The sequence below is a fragment of the Pristiophorus japonicus genome, chromosome 5 (genome assembly GCF_044704955.1).
Source record: "Pristiophorus japonicus isolate sPriJap1 chromosome 5, sPriJap1.hap1, whole genome shotgun sequence".
NCBI classification, from domain to species: Eukaryota; Metazoa; Chordata; class Chondrichthyes; family Pristiophoridae; genus Pristiophorus; species Pristiophorus japonicus.
Genome location: NC_091981.1, coordinates 76,036,342 through 76,048,765, shown reverse-complemented (window position 1 = coordinate 76,048,765; position 12,424 = coordinate 76,036,342). Strand labels below are relative to the sequence as shown.

The 12,424-nt window shown below is 43.6% G+C and overlaps 1 protein-coding gene across 6 annotated transcripts in view; it reads right to left on the bottom strand.

Annotated features, from left to right (window-relative positions):
• The window catches only part of ankhb (ANKH inorganic pyrophosphate transport regulator b), a 207,503-nt gene that overhangs the window by 151,625 nt on the left and 43,454 nt on the right, over nt 1-12,424 (bottom strand). For all 6 annotated transcript variants that reach the window (XM_070880715.1, XM_070880717.1, XM_070880720.1 and 3 more), the window contains 2 exons: nt 11,487-11,703; nt 2,967-3,085 (listed from right to left, as the gene is read on the bottom strand). In XM_070880715.1, coding sequence (XP_070736816.1) covers nt 2,967-3,085; nt 11,487-11,703 — 336 coding nt within the window. The remainder of the gene's footprint in view (nt 1-2,966; nt 3,086-11,486; nt 11,704-12,424) is intronic.

Here is a 12,424-nt window from a genome sequence, read left to right as displayed (position 1 = left end):
CTTGCGATCCCTAGCTCGGATGATGACGTAGTCAAGCAGGTGTCAGTGCTTGGAGCGAGGATGTTGCCACGATGCCTTGTATTTGTCCCTCTGGCGGAACAGGGTGTCAGTGATGAGTTCGTGTTCTAGACATTTTGTCAGGAGTAGGGTAACGCTGGAGTTGGCTTTCCCTATCCTCTCTGCCAATCACACCTGCCCAGAGGGCTGTGTCTTTGCCGACCCTGGCATTAAAGTCACCTAGGAGGATCAATTTGTCGCCTGTTCAAGGTTGGAATAAAAACCCTCTTTAGCCTCATCCATTGCATCGAGTGTTGGGGCTTATGCACTGATGACTGTGGCGCATTGGTTCCGGGATAGGGTAAGACGAAGAGTCATGAGGCGTTCGTTAACCCCGCAGGGGGAGTCTTTGAGGCGGTCGACCAGCTCATTTTTGACGGCAAAGCTGACTCCATGAAGGTGGCGTTCTTTCTCTGGTTTTCCTTTCCAGAAAAAGGTGTAACCTCCACCTTGTTCTTTGAGCTGACCTTCCCCTGCCTGCCGGGTCTCGTTTCGGGTGGCGATGTCAATGTCAAAAGGTCCAAGTTCCCGGGCAACTATGGCGGTGCGGTGTTCCGGCCTGTTGCTGTTGTCCATGAGGGTCCTGACATTCCAGGTCCCGAACTTCATATTAACGAAGTGGAAGATGCCTGTGCGTGAGTTCTTTTAATGTGGGGCGGCCGCTGCACACCGACAATCACACGGGCTTATCTGAGCAAGGTCTTGGTCCAGTGGGGAGGTGGTCCAAGATGACTGGAGACTAGGCACTGCTGTATAAGCCTAAATGCCTATGGCGAGGTGTTGGCCATAGGCTCAGTGCCAAGTAGCGCCATTGATGGTAGGTGGCCCGAGGCTTGGTTGGGGGGCAGGCATTAGGAAGGTCAGCTGTCCACTGGAGTTCCGAGGGATGTTTTAAAAAGTTCCTTCCAAAGTTATTAGAAGTTTCTCCAAAGATTTCCAAGTTGTTTAAAAGTTTATCCAAAATGTTTAATAAGTTACTCAAGTTGATTAAAAGTTTAAAAAATAGATTAATAGTTGATTAAAAGTCTAAAATGCAAGTCAGTAGTAGGTTACTCCTTGGCACTGCTCCATGGGCTCCGCCAGCCCTCTGTTGGACCAGCCCCGGAGTCCCTTCGGCTGGTTAGACGCCGGTCCCGGAGTCCCTTTGGCCAGCTCGGAGCCGTCCTCAAGCGATCCAGAGTCCCGGCGGCCCAATCCTCGTGTTATTTCTGGGTCTGTTGTAGAGTAAGGATGTAGTCTCCTGTATTGCTCTGGGGAGTCGGCAAGGCCCTGAGGTCAGCAATTCAGAAGGCCCAGAGGTCAGTGCAAGGTCCTTTCGGCCAAGGGCAAGTGCGACATGGAGATGAACAATCTCCCACTGAGCGAGAGCGAGAGAGCCACTCAACTAATATTGGGTTTCATCAAGATATTTCCAGCGAGTTGTGGGTGTCTGTTGCATCTCCAGAGGTAGGTTGCCCATGTACTGGCTTCCATTTTGGGCCGCCTGTCTTGCCTGCAGTTGCCTTCAAGCAAGTCCTGTGGGGGAGGGGTTGGAGAATGGAATGGTGGCAATCGTGGGCCAGCAGTGGCGCTCAGGCGTGCTGTGGAACCAGGAGGATAACTCCTACTCCATATGAAAGTAACTTAATTTTCAAAAACTTGCCTTTGTTAGCGGCTGATGGTTAGGCCACTCAGCGCTGATGAATTTTGCTGAGGGGTCCTGAAAGAAAAGTTAGGGCACTCATTAACATATGCAAGGGACCCAATATCACCTATACCAATATGGCACGGCCTGTATTGCAATCACAGATTGGGTGATTGCACCACAAAATTGGTCCTTTTTGCCCCTGTTTTCTGTACTGAAAAACAGGCTCATAAGGACCAATGTATCCCCTATAGAAAGAGAAAAAGAAAATGGAGACATGTGGGAAAAAAGAAGAAAAAAAGTAGAGGATGAAAGAAAGAAACGAGCAAGGGCATGCATAAGTAATGTGTATGCACATGATATTTTAGCAGCCACATACAACTTAAACAAACATTAATGTAACAAAGATGCTTGTTATTACACATTAATAAGCCTACTTCCTTGTGGACATCCTTTCCCCCCCAAAAAAATAAAGAAAAAACCCTAATCATTATAATTTATATAATAAAGAACAAAAACAGATGCAAAAATAAACAGATGTAAATTCCTCTCGACTGCTCTGTTAACCACACAACAGTTTGGTGTCTAAATAGAACAGAGGTTGCCGTGAGGAATAATTCACTTATTTAAGACTTCAATGATAAGTTACTTTGCAAAAAAAATAATAATTCTGTGCTAATCTAAAAAGAACAATTTTATGCTCGTGAAACGTTGGGATTTTAGTACCATTAGCACTGGTGCCAATACCACATTGAAAATCAAATTATGCTTTATGATTTATGAAGCTTCTTTTGCTAGTCACTGAAATGTGAATTACTGCTAACCAGTGATGTAACTTTTGAACAGAAAAACCATTAGTGGATAATTGGATGCAAAAGGTATTGTAGGTCATTTTCGGTTGTTAACTGTGCAGCTCTTCATCATCCCTTGCCAGAGCATGGAAGTGTTCTTCCATGTTGCAGAGGTACACCTCCCCACAATAACTAGATTTGTAGCATGCAGACCATAACTATTTGTCCACTTTGACACCCAAAATTTAATGTGAGTAAGACAAAGATTTGCATCTGATTCAGACCCTAATTTGTGTTAGTTAATAGGATTCAAAAATGGAAACTAAACTGTGGTGCAGCTAGAATCCAAAACATTTGGACACATGTCATTTCTATTTTTCATCAATATTAACAGGCTCATACAAAAGACCAATGTCAAGCCACCAATGTAGGAGACAGAAGCTGAGGAAACACAGGTACTATTCATTTAAAAAAAAAATGATGTCTCCGTTTACCAATGAATCCAGCATCGGGAAGGCAGCCAAGTAAAGGAAGGCCTTTCTCGTTTTACTTCCCACAGAATCATCCACATGGTGTAATTTGTTGATGATGTAATATCCCAGATCCGTATATGCTGAAAATAGAATTGAGCATGGTCAATTGTCAGAGCTAACAGCTGACTAACTTACTGTACAGGTTATTGGGTCATTCTCCATACTCCAATTTTAAATTAAAATCCTTTCACAGCTGTAAGCCAGCAGTAAATTCCATAAATTAACTTAAAACTGTGGCTAAAGCTACTTATTATTCTAAACTTTTCAAGTAGGTACCTCACTCACCACCAGCACATGTGCCCCATTATCTAAAGATCAATCCATGGGAAAGAAGATTGATCAACAGTTCCGATCCTATTATATACTATTCCAGCATGCAGATTCAAACCAAGCAGCTTCAGTTTACTGTATTACAATCCAACAACAACAAAGGGCTTTCAATCAACAAAATATTACCTGTAACCTAAACTAATACATCCAATGATTAGTAACCTCTTTTTGCAAGGGGGGGGGGTGGGGTAAATTTTCATGCTCAGAAAAGGCAAGTGGTGTCAGTATTATGGAATGGAGCAATTTTTTTTTATTTAGGATCAGTCAGGTCAAGAAAAGTGTGCCCAGTGACAGAGTGAAGCTTTTTACACCATGCACTGTCGGTGCAATAAATGTCAACCTTTATTGCACCCACCTAAATTTTTCCATTTCCCACACCATCTATTTTGTACTAAATCCTGTATTGTCAACAGTTTTACGTTCGAACATAGCACAAGAAATAGGAGGTGTAGGCCATTTGGTCCATCGAGCCTGCTCCGCCATTTAATAAGATCGTGGCTGATCTGATCATGGACTCGGCTCCACTTCCCTGCCCGCTCCCCATAACCCTTTACTCCCTTATCACTCAAAAATCTGTCTATCTCCACCTTAAATATATTCAATGACCCAACCTCCACAGTTACCTGGGGCAAAGAATTCCACAGATTTACAACCCTCAGAAGAAATTCCTCCTCATCTCAGTTTTAAATGGGCAGTCCCTAATTCTGAGACTATGCCCTCTAGTTTTAGTTTCCCCTATGAATGGAAATATCCCCTCTGCATCCACCTTGTCGTGTCCCCTCATTATCTTATATGTTTTGATAAGATCACCTCTCATTCTTCTGAACTCCAATGAGTATAGACCCAATCTACTCAACCTACCTTCATAAGTCAACCCCCTCATCTCCAGAATCAACCTCGTGAACCTTCTGTGAACAGCCTCCAATGCAAGTATATCCCTCCTTAAATGAAGACCAAAACTGTACACAGTACTCCAGGTGTGGCCTCATCAATACCCAGTACAGTTGTAGCAGGACTTCTCTGCTTTTATACTCCAACCCCCTTGCAATAAAGGCGAACATTCCATTTGCCTTCCTGATTACTTGCTGTACCTGTATACTAACTTTTTGTGTTTCATGCACAAGGACCCCAGGTCCCTCTGTACAGCAGCACTTTGCAATTTTTCTCCATTTAAATTATAATTTGCTTTTCTATTTTTTCTGCCAAAGTGGAGAATCTCGCATTTTGCCACATTATACTCCATCTGACCAATGTTTGCCCACTCACTTAGCCTGTCTATGTCCTTTTGCAGATTTTTTGAGCCCTCCTCACACATTGCTTTTCCTCCCATCTTTCTACCGTCAGCAAACTTGGCAATGTCACACTCGGTCCCTTCTTCCAAGTCATTAATATAGATTGTAAATAGTTGGGGTCCCAGCACTGATCCCTGCGGCACCCCACTAGTTACTGGTTGCAAACTAGAGAATGAACCATTTATCCCGACTCTCTGTTTTCTTTTAGTTAGCCAATCCTCTACCCATGCTAACGTTACCTCCAACCTCGTGAACTTTTATCTTGTGCCTCTTATATGGCACCTTATCGAATGCCTTCTGGAAATCCTAACACACCACATCCACTGGTTTCCCCCCCCTTATCCACCCTGCTCGTTACATACTCAAAGAACTCCAGCAAATTTGTCAAACATGATTTCCCCTTCATAAAACCATGCTGACTCTGCTTGATTGAATTATGCTTTTCCAAATGTCCTGCTGCTGCTTCCTTAATAATGTTGCGGATCTGCAACAATTAGAAACGTGGGCAAGAAATCCCAAACTCATTGTAGCTCTTCAAACTAGCAGAGAATTTCATCTCATCGGGTTGGGATGGCATCTAAACCCAAGTCTCAAGAAATGTGCTGAACCTTGTATCTGCAAGTGCTTCTGTAAGGTTAGATGATTGAAAGTAGCTATACAGTTGGACAGAATATGAATCAAGAAATAGTGGGCCTTGTAACAAAGGAAATGCAATAATTGTGGGGGACTTTAATCTTCATATAGACTGGACAAATCAAATTGGTAACGGTAGTCTGGAGGACGAGTTCATGGAATGCATTTGGGACAGTTTCCTCGAACAATACGTCATGGAACCATTCAGGGAACAGGCTATTTTAGATCTTGTATTGTGTAATGAGACAGGGTTAATTAGCAATCTCATAGTAAAGGATCCTCTGGGGCAGAGTGAACATAATACGATAGAATTTCACGTTAGTTTAAGAGCAACTTGCCCAAGTCAGAAACTAGAATATCAAACTAAAATAAAAGCAATTACATCGGTATGAAGGGCGAGTTGACGAAGATAGCTTGGAAGAATAGATTAAAAAAGGTATGGCAGTAGATAAGCAATGGTTAGCATTTAAATAAATATTTCATAATTCTCAACAAAAATACTTTAGGGTTTTCCTTCATTTCACTAGTCAAGAATTTTTCATGCTCTCTCTTAACATTCCGAATATCCTTTTTAATTTTGCCTCTTAACTTTCTATATTCCTCTAAAGATTCTATACTATTTAGCCGTTGGTATATGACATAAGCATCCTTTTTTTCTTTATCCTCCCCTATAAGTCACTAGTCATCCAGGAGGCTCTAAAATTGTTATGCCTATCCTTTTTCTTGAAGGGCACATGTTTGGCCTGAGCCTTCCAGATCTCCTCCTTGAATATCTCCCACTGTTCCACCTTCAAGTAGCGGTTTCCAGTCCACTGTGGCCAAATCACTCCTTAACTTAGCAAAATTAGCTTTTCCCCAATTCGGGACTTTTATTCCAGGCCTATCCTTGTCCTTATCCATAACCAACTTGAATCTGACTGAATTATAGTCACTGGCATCCAAGTGCTCGCCCACTAATACCCCTTCAACCTGCCCAGCTTCATTCCCCTAAATCCAAAACCACCCCCTCTCATGTTGGGTTTGTTCCATACTGACTAAAAAAGTTCTCTTGAATGCATTAAGAATTCCACACCCTCTATACCCTTCACACTATATTTCTCCCAATCAATATTTGGATAGTTAAAATCCCCGACTATTACTACCCTATGGTTTTTGGACTTCACAGCAATTTGTCCACATATTTGCTCCTCTATCTCCATCCCACTGTATGGGGGTCTATAATGCACGCCCAGTAGTGTGATCGCCCCTTTTTTTATTTTTCAATTCAACCCATATGGCCTCATTTGATGATCCCTCTAACATATCATCCCTCCTCACCGCTGTAATAGTTACTTTAATCAGTACCACGATGGCTGCCCTCCCCACCCCCCCTTTTTACCCCCCTCTCAGTCTTGTCTAAAAATCCTGTAACCAGGAATATTGATCTGCCAAACCTGCCCCTCTTTCAGCCATGTTTCTGTAATGGCTATAATGTCATACTCCCAAGTGTCTACCTGAGCTCTTAGCTCATCCACCTTATTCACAATACTCCTTGCATTAAAGTATATACCATTTAGCACAGGAAGACCTCCTTGATTACTAATCCCAGTTTCCTCTATCTTAAAGATACACTTTATAAATTCTTGCTAGCCACTTTCTGCTTTACTTCCTTCCCTATTGAATCTATTCTCAGGTTCCCACTCCCCTGCCAAGCTACTTTAAACTCTCCCCAAAAGCACTAGCAAAACTTCCCACAAGCACTAGCAAAACTTCCCCCACGGATATTGGTCTTGGCGCTGTTGAGGTGCAACCCCTCCAGTTTGTACAGGTCCCATCTCCCCCAGAAGCAGTCCCAATGCCTCAAGAATTTAAAGCCCTCCCTCCTACACCAACTCTCCAGCCACGTGTTTATCCTCTATCCTTCTATTCTTGCACTCATTAGCACTTGGCACCGGTAGTAACCCAGAGATTACTACCTTTGAGGTCCTACCCTTTAACTTTCTTCCTAGCTCCCTGAATTCTGCCTGTAGGACCTCATCCCTCTTTTTACCTATGTCATCGGTCCCGATATAGACCACGACCTCTAGCTGTTTATCCTCCCACACCAGAATGCCCTGCGTCCACTCTGACATCCTTGACCCTGGCACCAGGGAGGCACCTTATCATTCTGGAGTCACATCTGCGGCCACAGAAACGTCTCTGTTCCCCTAACTATAGAATCCCCCATCCCTAGAGCTCTTTTATTCTTCGTCCCTCCCCCCGTGCAACTGAGCCACCCGTGCTGCCTTGGAATTGGCTCTGGCTGCACTCCCCAGAGGCATCATCGCCCGCACCGATACTCAGAAGAGACACAGAGCTCGAGTAGTTGAAGATGGAGACACCTCCTGCACAAATGGTTGTCTAGGCTGCGTGAAGCGTCCAGAACTTCCCACATGCGGCAGGATGTGCACTCCTGTATTGCAAGAGCTTCTACAAATATGCAAAAAGGAAGAGTGTAGCAAAAGTAAACATTAGTCCCTTAGAGGCTGAGGCAGGAGAAATTATCATGGGGAAATAAGGGAATGGCAGAAACACTAAACAAATATTTTGTATCTGTCTTCACAGTAAAAGACGCAAAAAGCTTATCTAAAATGGTGGGGCACCAAGGGTCTAATAAGGGTGAGGAACTTAATGTAACTAACACAAGTAGAGAAACTAATGGGACTAAAAGCCGACAAATCCCCTGGATCGGATGACCTAAATCCTAGGGTTCTAAAAAGAGGTGGTTACAGAGATAGTGGATGCATTGGTTTTGATCTTTCAAAATTCCCTAGATTCTAGAATGGTCCCAGCAGATTGGAAGGTAGCAAACGTAAAACAGCTATTCAAGAAAGGAGGGAGAGCGAAAACAGAACTACAGGCCAGTTAGCATGACATCAGTCGTTGTGTAAATGCTGGAATCCATTATTAAAAATGGTAGTATCAGAGCACTTACAAAATCATAACTTGATTAGACAGAGTCAACATGGTTTTATGAAAGGGAAAGTGTGTTTGACAAATTTAGAGTTTTTTGAGGATGTAACTAGCAGGGCAGATAAAGGGGAACCAGTGGATGTAGTACTTTAGGATTTCCAAGAGGCATTCGATAAGGTGGCACATAAAAGATAAGGGCTCATGGGATTGAAGGCAATGTATTAGCATGGATAGAGGATTGTTTGATGGACAGAAAACAGAGAGTAAGGATAAACGGGTCCTTTTCAGGTTGGCAGGCTGTAACTAGTGAGCTGCCACATGGATCGGTGCTGGGGCCTCAACTATTTACAATCTATATTAATGACCTAAATGAAGGGACAGTGTAATGTATCAAAGCTTGCAGATGATACAAAGCTAGGTGGGACAGTAAGCTGTGAGGCAAACACAAAGCATCTGCAAAGGGATATGTAATGTCTGCAAGCTTGTAATGTCTGTACTGTGGATGTGGACGTATTGTGTACTGCAACTACAAAGTTAATAATTAAACAGAACCAGGGAGCTCCAGAGACTTCTGAGAACTGCATGCCATGTTAGAAAGCTGTGTGTGCTGTGCTCTGTGAATATATCATAGGATATAAAAAGAGTAAGTGAGTGGACAGTAAAGGTGCCAGATGGAATATAATGTAGGGAAATGTGAGGTTATTCACTTTGGTAGGAAGAATAGAAAAAGAGCATTTTTTTTTTTTTTAAATGGTGAAAAACTTTTAAATGTTGGTGTTCAGAGAGATTTGGATGTCCTTGTGCAAGGAACACAGAAAGCTAGCATGCAGGTACAGCAAGCAAGGAATGCAAATGGCATGTTGTCCTTTATTGCAAGGGAGTTAGAGTATAAGAGTAAGGAAGTCATGCTACAATTGTATAGGGCCTTGGTGAGACCATACCTGGAGCACTATGCACAGTTTTGGTCTCCTTATCTAAGGAAGGATATACTTGCCTTGGAAGTGATGCAACGGAGATTCACTAGATTGATCCCTGGGATGAGAGGATTGTCCTATGAGGAGAGATTGAGCTTATATTTTCTGGAGTTTAGAAAAATCAGAGGTGATCTCATTGAAACTTACAATACTCTGAAGGGGTTTGACAGGGTCGATGCTGAGGGGTTGTTTCCCCTGGCTGGAGTGTCTAGAACTAGGGGGCACAGTCTCAGGATAAGGGGTTGGCCATTTAAGTAGAGGAGGAATTTCTTCACTGAGGGTTGGGAGTCTTTGGAAAACTAGACCCCAGAGGGCTGGGGATGCTGAGTCTCTGAATATATTCAAGGCTAAAAAGATAGATTTTTGGATTCTAGGCAAATCAAGGGATCTGAAGATCAGGCAGCAAAGTGAAGTTGAAGTCAATGATCAGCCATGATCTTACTGAATGGCAGAGCAGGCTCAAGGGGCTGTCTGGTTTACTCCTGTCCTATTTATTATGTTATGTTCCTCCAAGGGAGGGAGGGAGCGAGAGAGAGGGGGAGGGAGGGAGCGAGAGAGAGGGGAGGGAGGGAGCGAGAGAGAGGGGGAGGGAGGGAGCGCGAGAGAGCGCGCGGGAGAGAGGGAGGGAGGGGGAGAGAGAGAGGGAGGGAGGGAGGGGGAGAGGGGGAGGGAGGGGAGAGAGGGAGGGAGGGGAGAGAGAGAGAGAGAGGGAGGGAGGGGAGAGAGGGAGGGAGGGGAGAGAGAGGGAGGGAGGGAGGGGAGAGGGAGGGAGGGAGGGGAGAGGGAGGGAGGGAGGGGAGAGGGAGGGAGGGAGGGGAGAGAGAGGGAGGGAGGGGAGAGAGAGGGAGGGAGGGGAGAGAGGGGAGAGAGGGGAGAGAGGGGAGAGAGGGGAGAGAGGGGAGAGAGGGGAGAGAGGGGAGAGAGGGGAGAGAGGGGGGGGGGGGAGGGAGGGAGGGAGGGAGGGAGGGAGGGAGGGAGGGAGGGAGGGAGGGAGGGAGGGAGGGAGGGAGGGAGAAGAGAGAGAGAGAGAGGGAGGAAGGGAGGAAGGGAGAGGGAGAGGGAGAGGGAGAGGGAGAGGGAGAGGGAGAGGGAGAGGGAGAGGAGAGAGAGAGAGAGAGAGAGAGAGAGGGGAGAGAGAGAGGAGGAGAGAGAGAGAGAGAGAGAGAGAGAGAGAGAGAGAGAGAGAGAGAGAGAGAGAGAGAGAGAGAGAGAGAGAGAGAGAGAGAGAGAGAGAGGAGGGAGAGAGGGGAGAGAGAGAGAGAGAGGGAGGGAGGGAGGGGGAGAGAGAGAGGGAGGGAGGGAGGGGGAGAGAGAAAGAGAGAGAAAGCGAGGGAGAGCATGCACAAGAGAGATGTTATAATTAAGAAAACTTACTTCACATTTAGTGTGGTTTGAACAAACTTGGAACCAATCTATTAGTGAAAATGTTATAAATAATTGTGGTATTCTTCCACATGATGTATGCTTAAATATCCCATAAACAGGTTGCAGGTTCTGTTTAAAGAATTCATTACTACAACTTGAAAGAAGTGTGGGTTGGAAGTTAAAAGAAAAAGGAAGACTTGGATTTATATCCAAGTTAAGGTAAAGAAAAAAAATTGCAACAATGTTCCTGAAACTGAATTTGCCTCAAAATTTGCATTTAGTATTGATTAATTTTGCTATTCAAATTCAATTATTAAAATTTGTAGTAAACACCATTTTAGAACTGCAGTGTGATGGGAGCACGATGTTAGCAGGGCTACTGAATAGGCACAGCAACCTATCTCCAGAACTAAAAGATAAAGAAATCCTGATGTGATGCCTGTTCACAAACCCACATTCTAGTTTCAGGATGATGCTTACATGCCTGCAGAAAACTGCTCTTCACTACCGCCCGAAAATGATGTAAGCAGAATGGATCTAAACATCCTGGAAGACATGCAAACCTTCTACAATACTAAAAATGAGGACACTTGCATATTTGGGAATGCAACCAAAGCTCTGGGTCAAAAACATGGAATTAAGACCTTTTATTACTAATTTTCTGATAGCTATAAACATTTAATATCATATTTTGTTTGTTCATATGCTTTGTTTACACAGTGTCAAGTTCTGGGAACTATAATTAGTGTTTCCTTCTTTAAAACACACTTCTGGTCCTAGAGCACGATAAAGATAATGGAATTTCGTAAAATTTCAAAAAAACTGAGAAGTATGCAAGGCAGTCCTGTATCCGTACATAGAAACTCAAATCAAACATCTGATATTTATTTGCAAATGAATTAACTGACATGTACCTAACTTTCCAATTCAGGTCACAGATGAAGACAGAAGATTACCTATTAGAATGTGAAAGATGGCAGCCACAGTACCAGCTGTGACCATGCAGAGGACAGCCTTGATCCTATCTCGCCTACTGTGAACAAATACCAAGCCCACATTCTTAAAGTCACTCATTGGCCCAGTGAAGAACTTCATGAGGGAGTAGGCCAGCCCATAACTTGCAAGCATCTCGATGGCATCCTCTTTAACAGCTGCTATACCCCTGTTTAGCGCCTATTCAGAAACAAGAGATAGAAAAGCAATTAGTATGAAATCCATAAAAGTATTTTTTAAGTATACAATCAATGGGTTTTAAATGGTTTTACTCAATGACTGAAAAATCTAGAATTCACCAACAGCACTAAAAGACACGATGGTGCAATGGTCCACAGACTTACCATAAAGACAAAAAACTCAGTTTTGCACAAAATGTTTCAACATTTTCCCCCAAAAATGATGTAGCACGAGAATCAGCTGTCAAACATGCTGTGAATAATTGCTGTTACAACAATGGAACATTTGAGTGACAGTGAGCAGGGGCTCAGATTGAACTCCATTCTGATGCTAACTGCCTTTCAGTTTGTGACAATATATTCTTATCTAGTCCCCACGGCATTTGACTTGTAAAATACAGAGCAGCCATTATTGAATGGCGGAGTAGGCTCGAGGGGTCAAATGGCCTACTCCTATTATGTTCTTCTTTAATGTTGCAGCTAATTGTTCTGTTAAAATGATCAATTTTAAGTACTACAATTTTACAGATAAGTCCAAAGAGAAGATATTGCCCTTTTTGACCAAGTGTGCTTACTATTGCCCATTGAAAGATGATTTTACTGCTGCAGTTTGTCATCAAAAACAAGGCTTGGATAAGCTGGGTGTCTGCTTTTTCTGCAGACCTGGGTGATTATGTGATTCAGATTTTCACTGGCAATTGATGTTACCCAGAACACCTTCC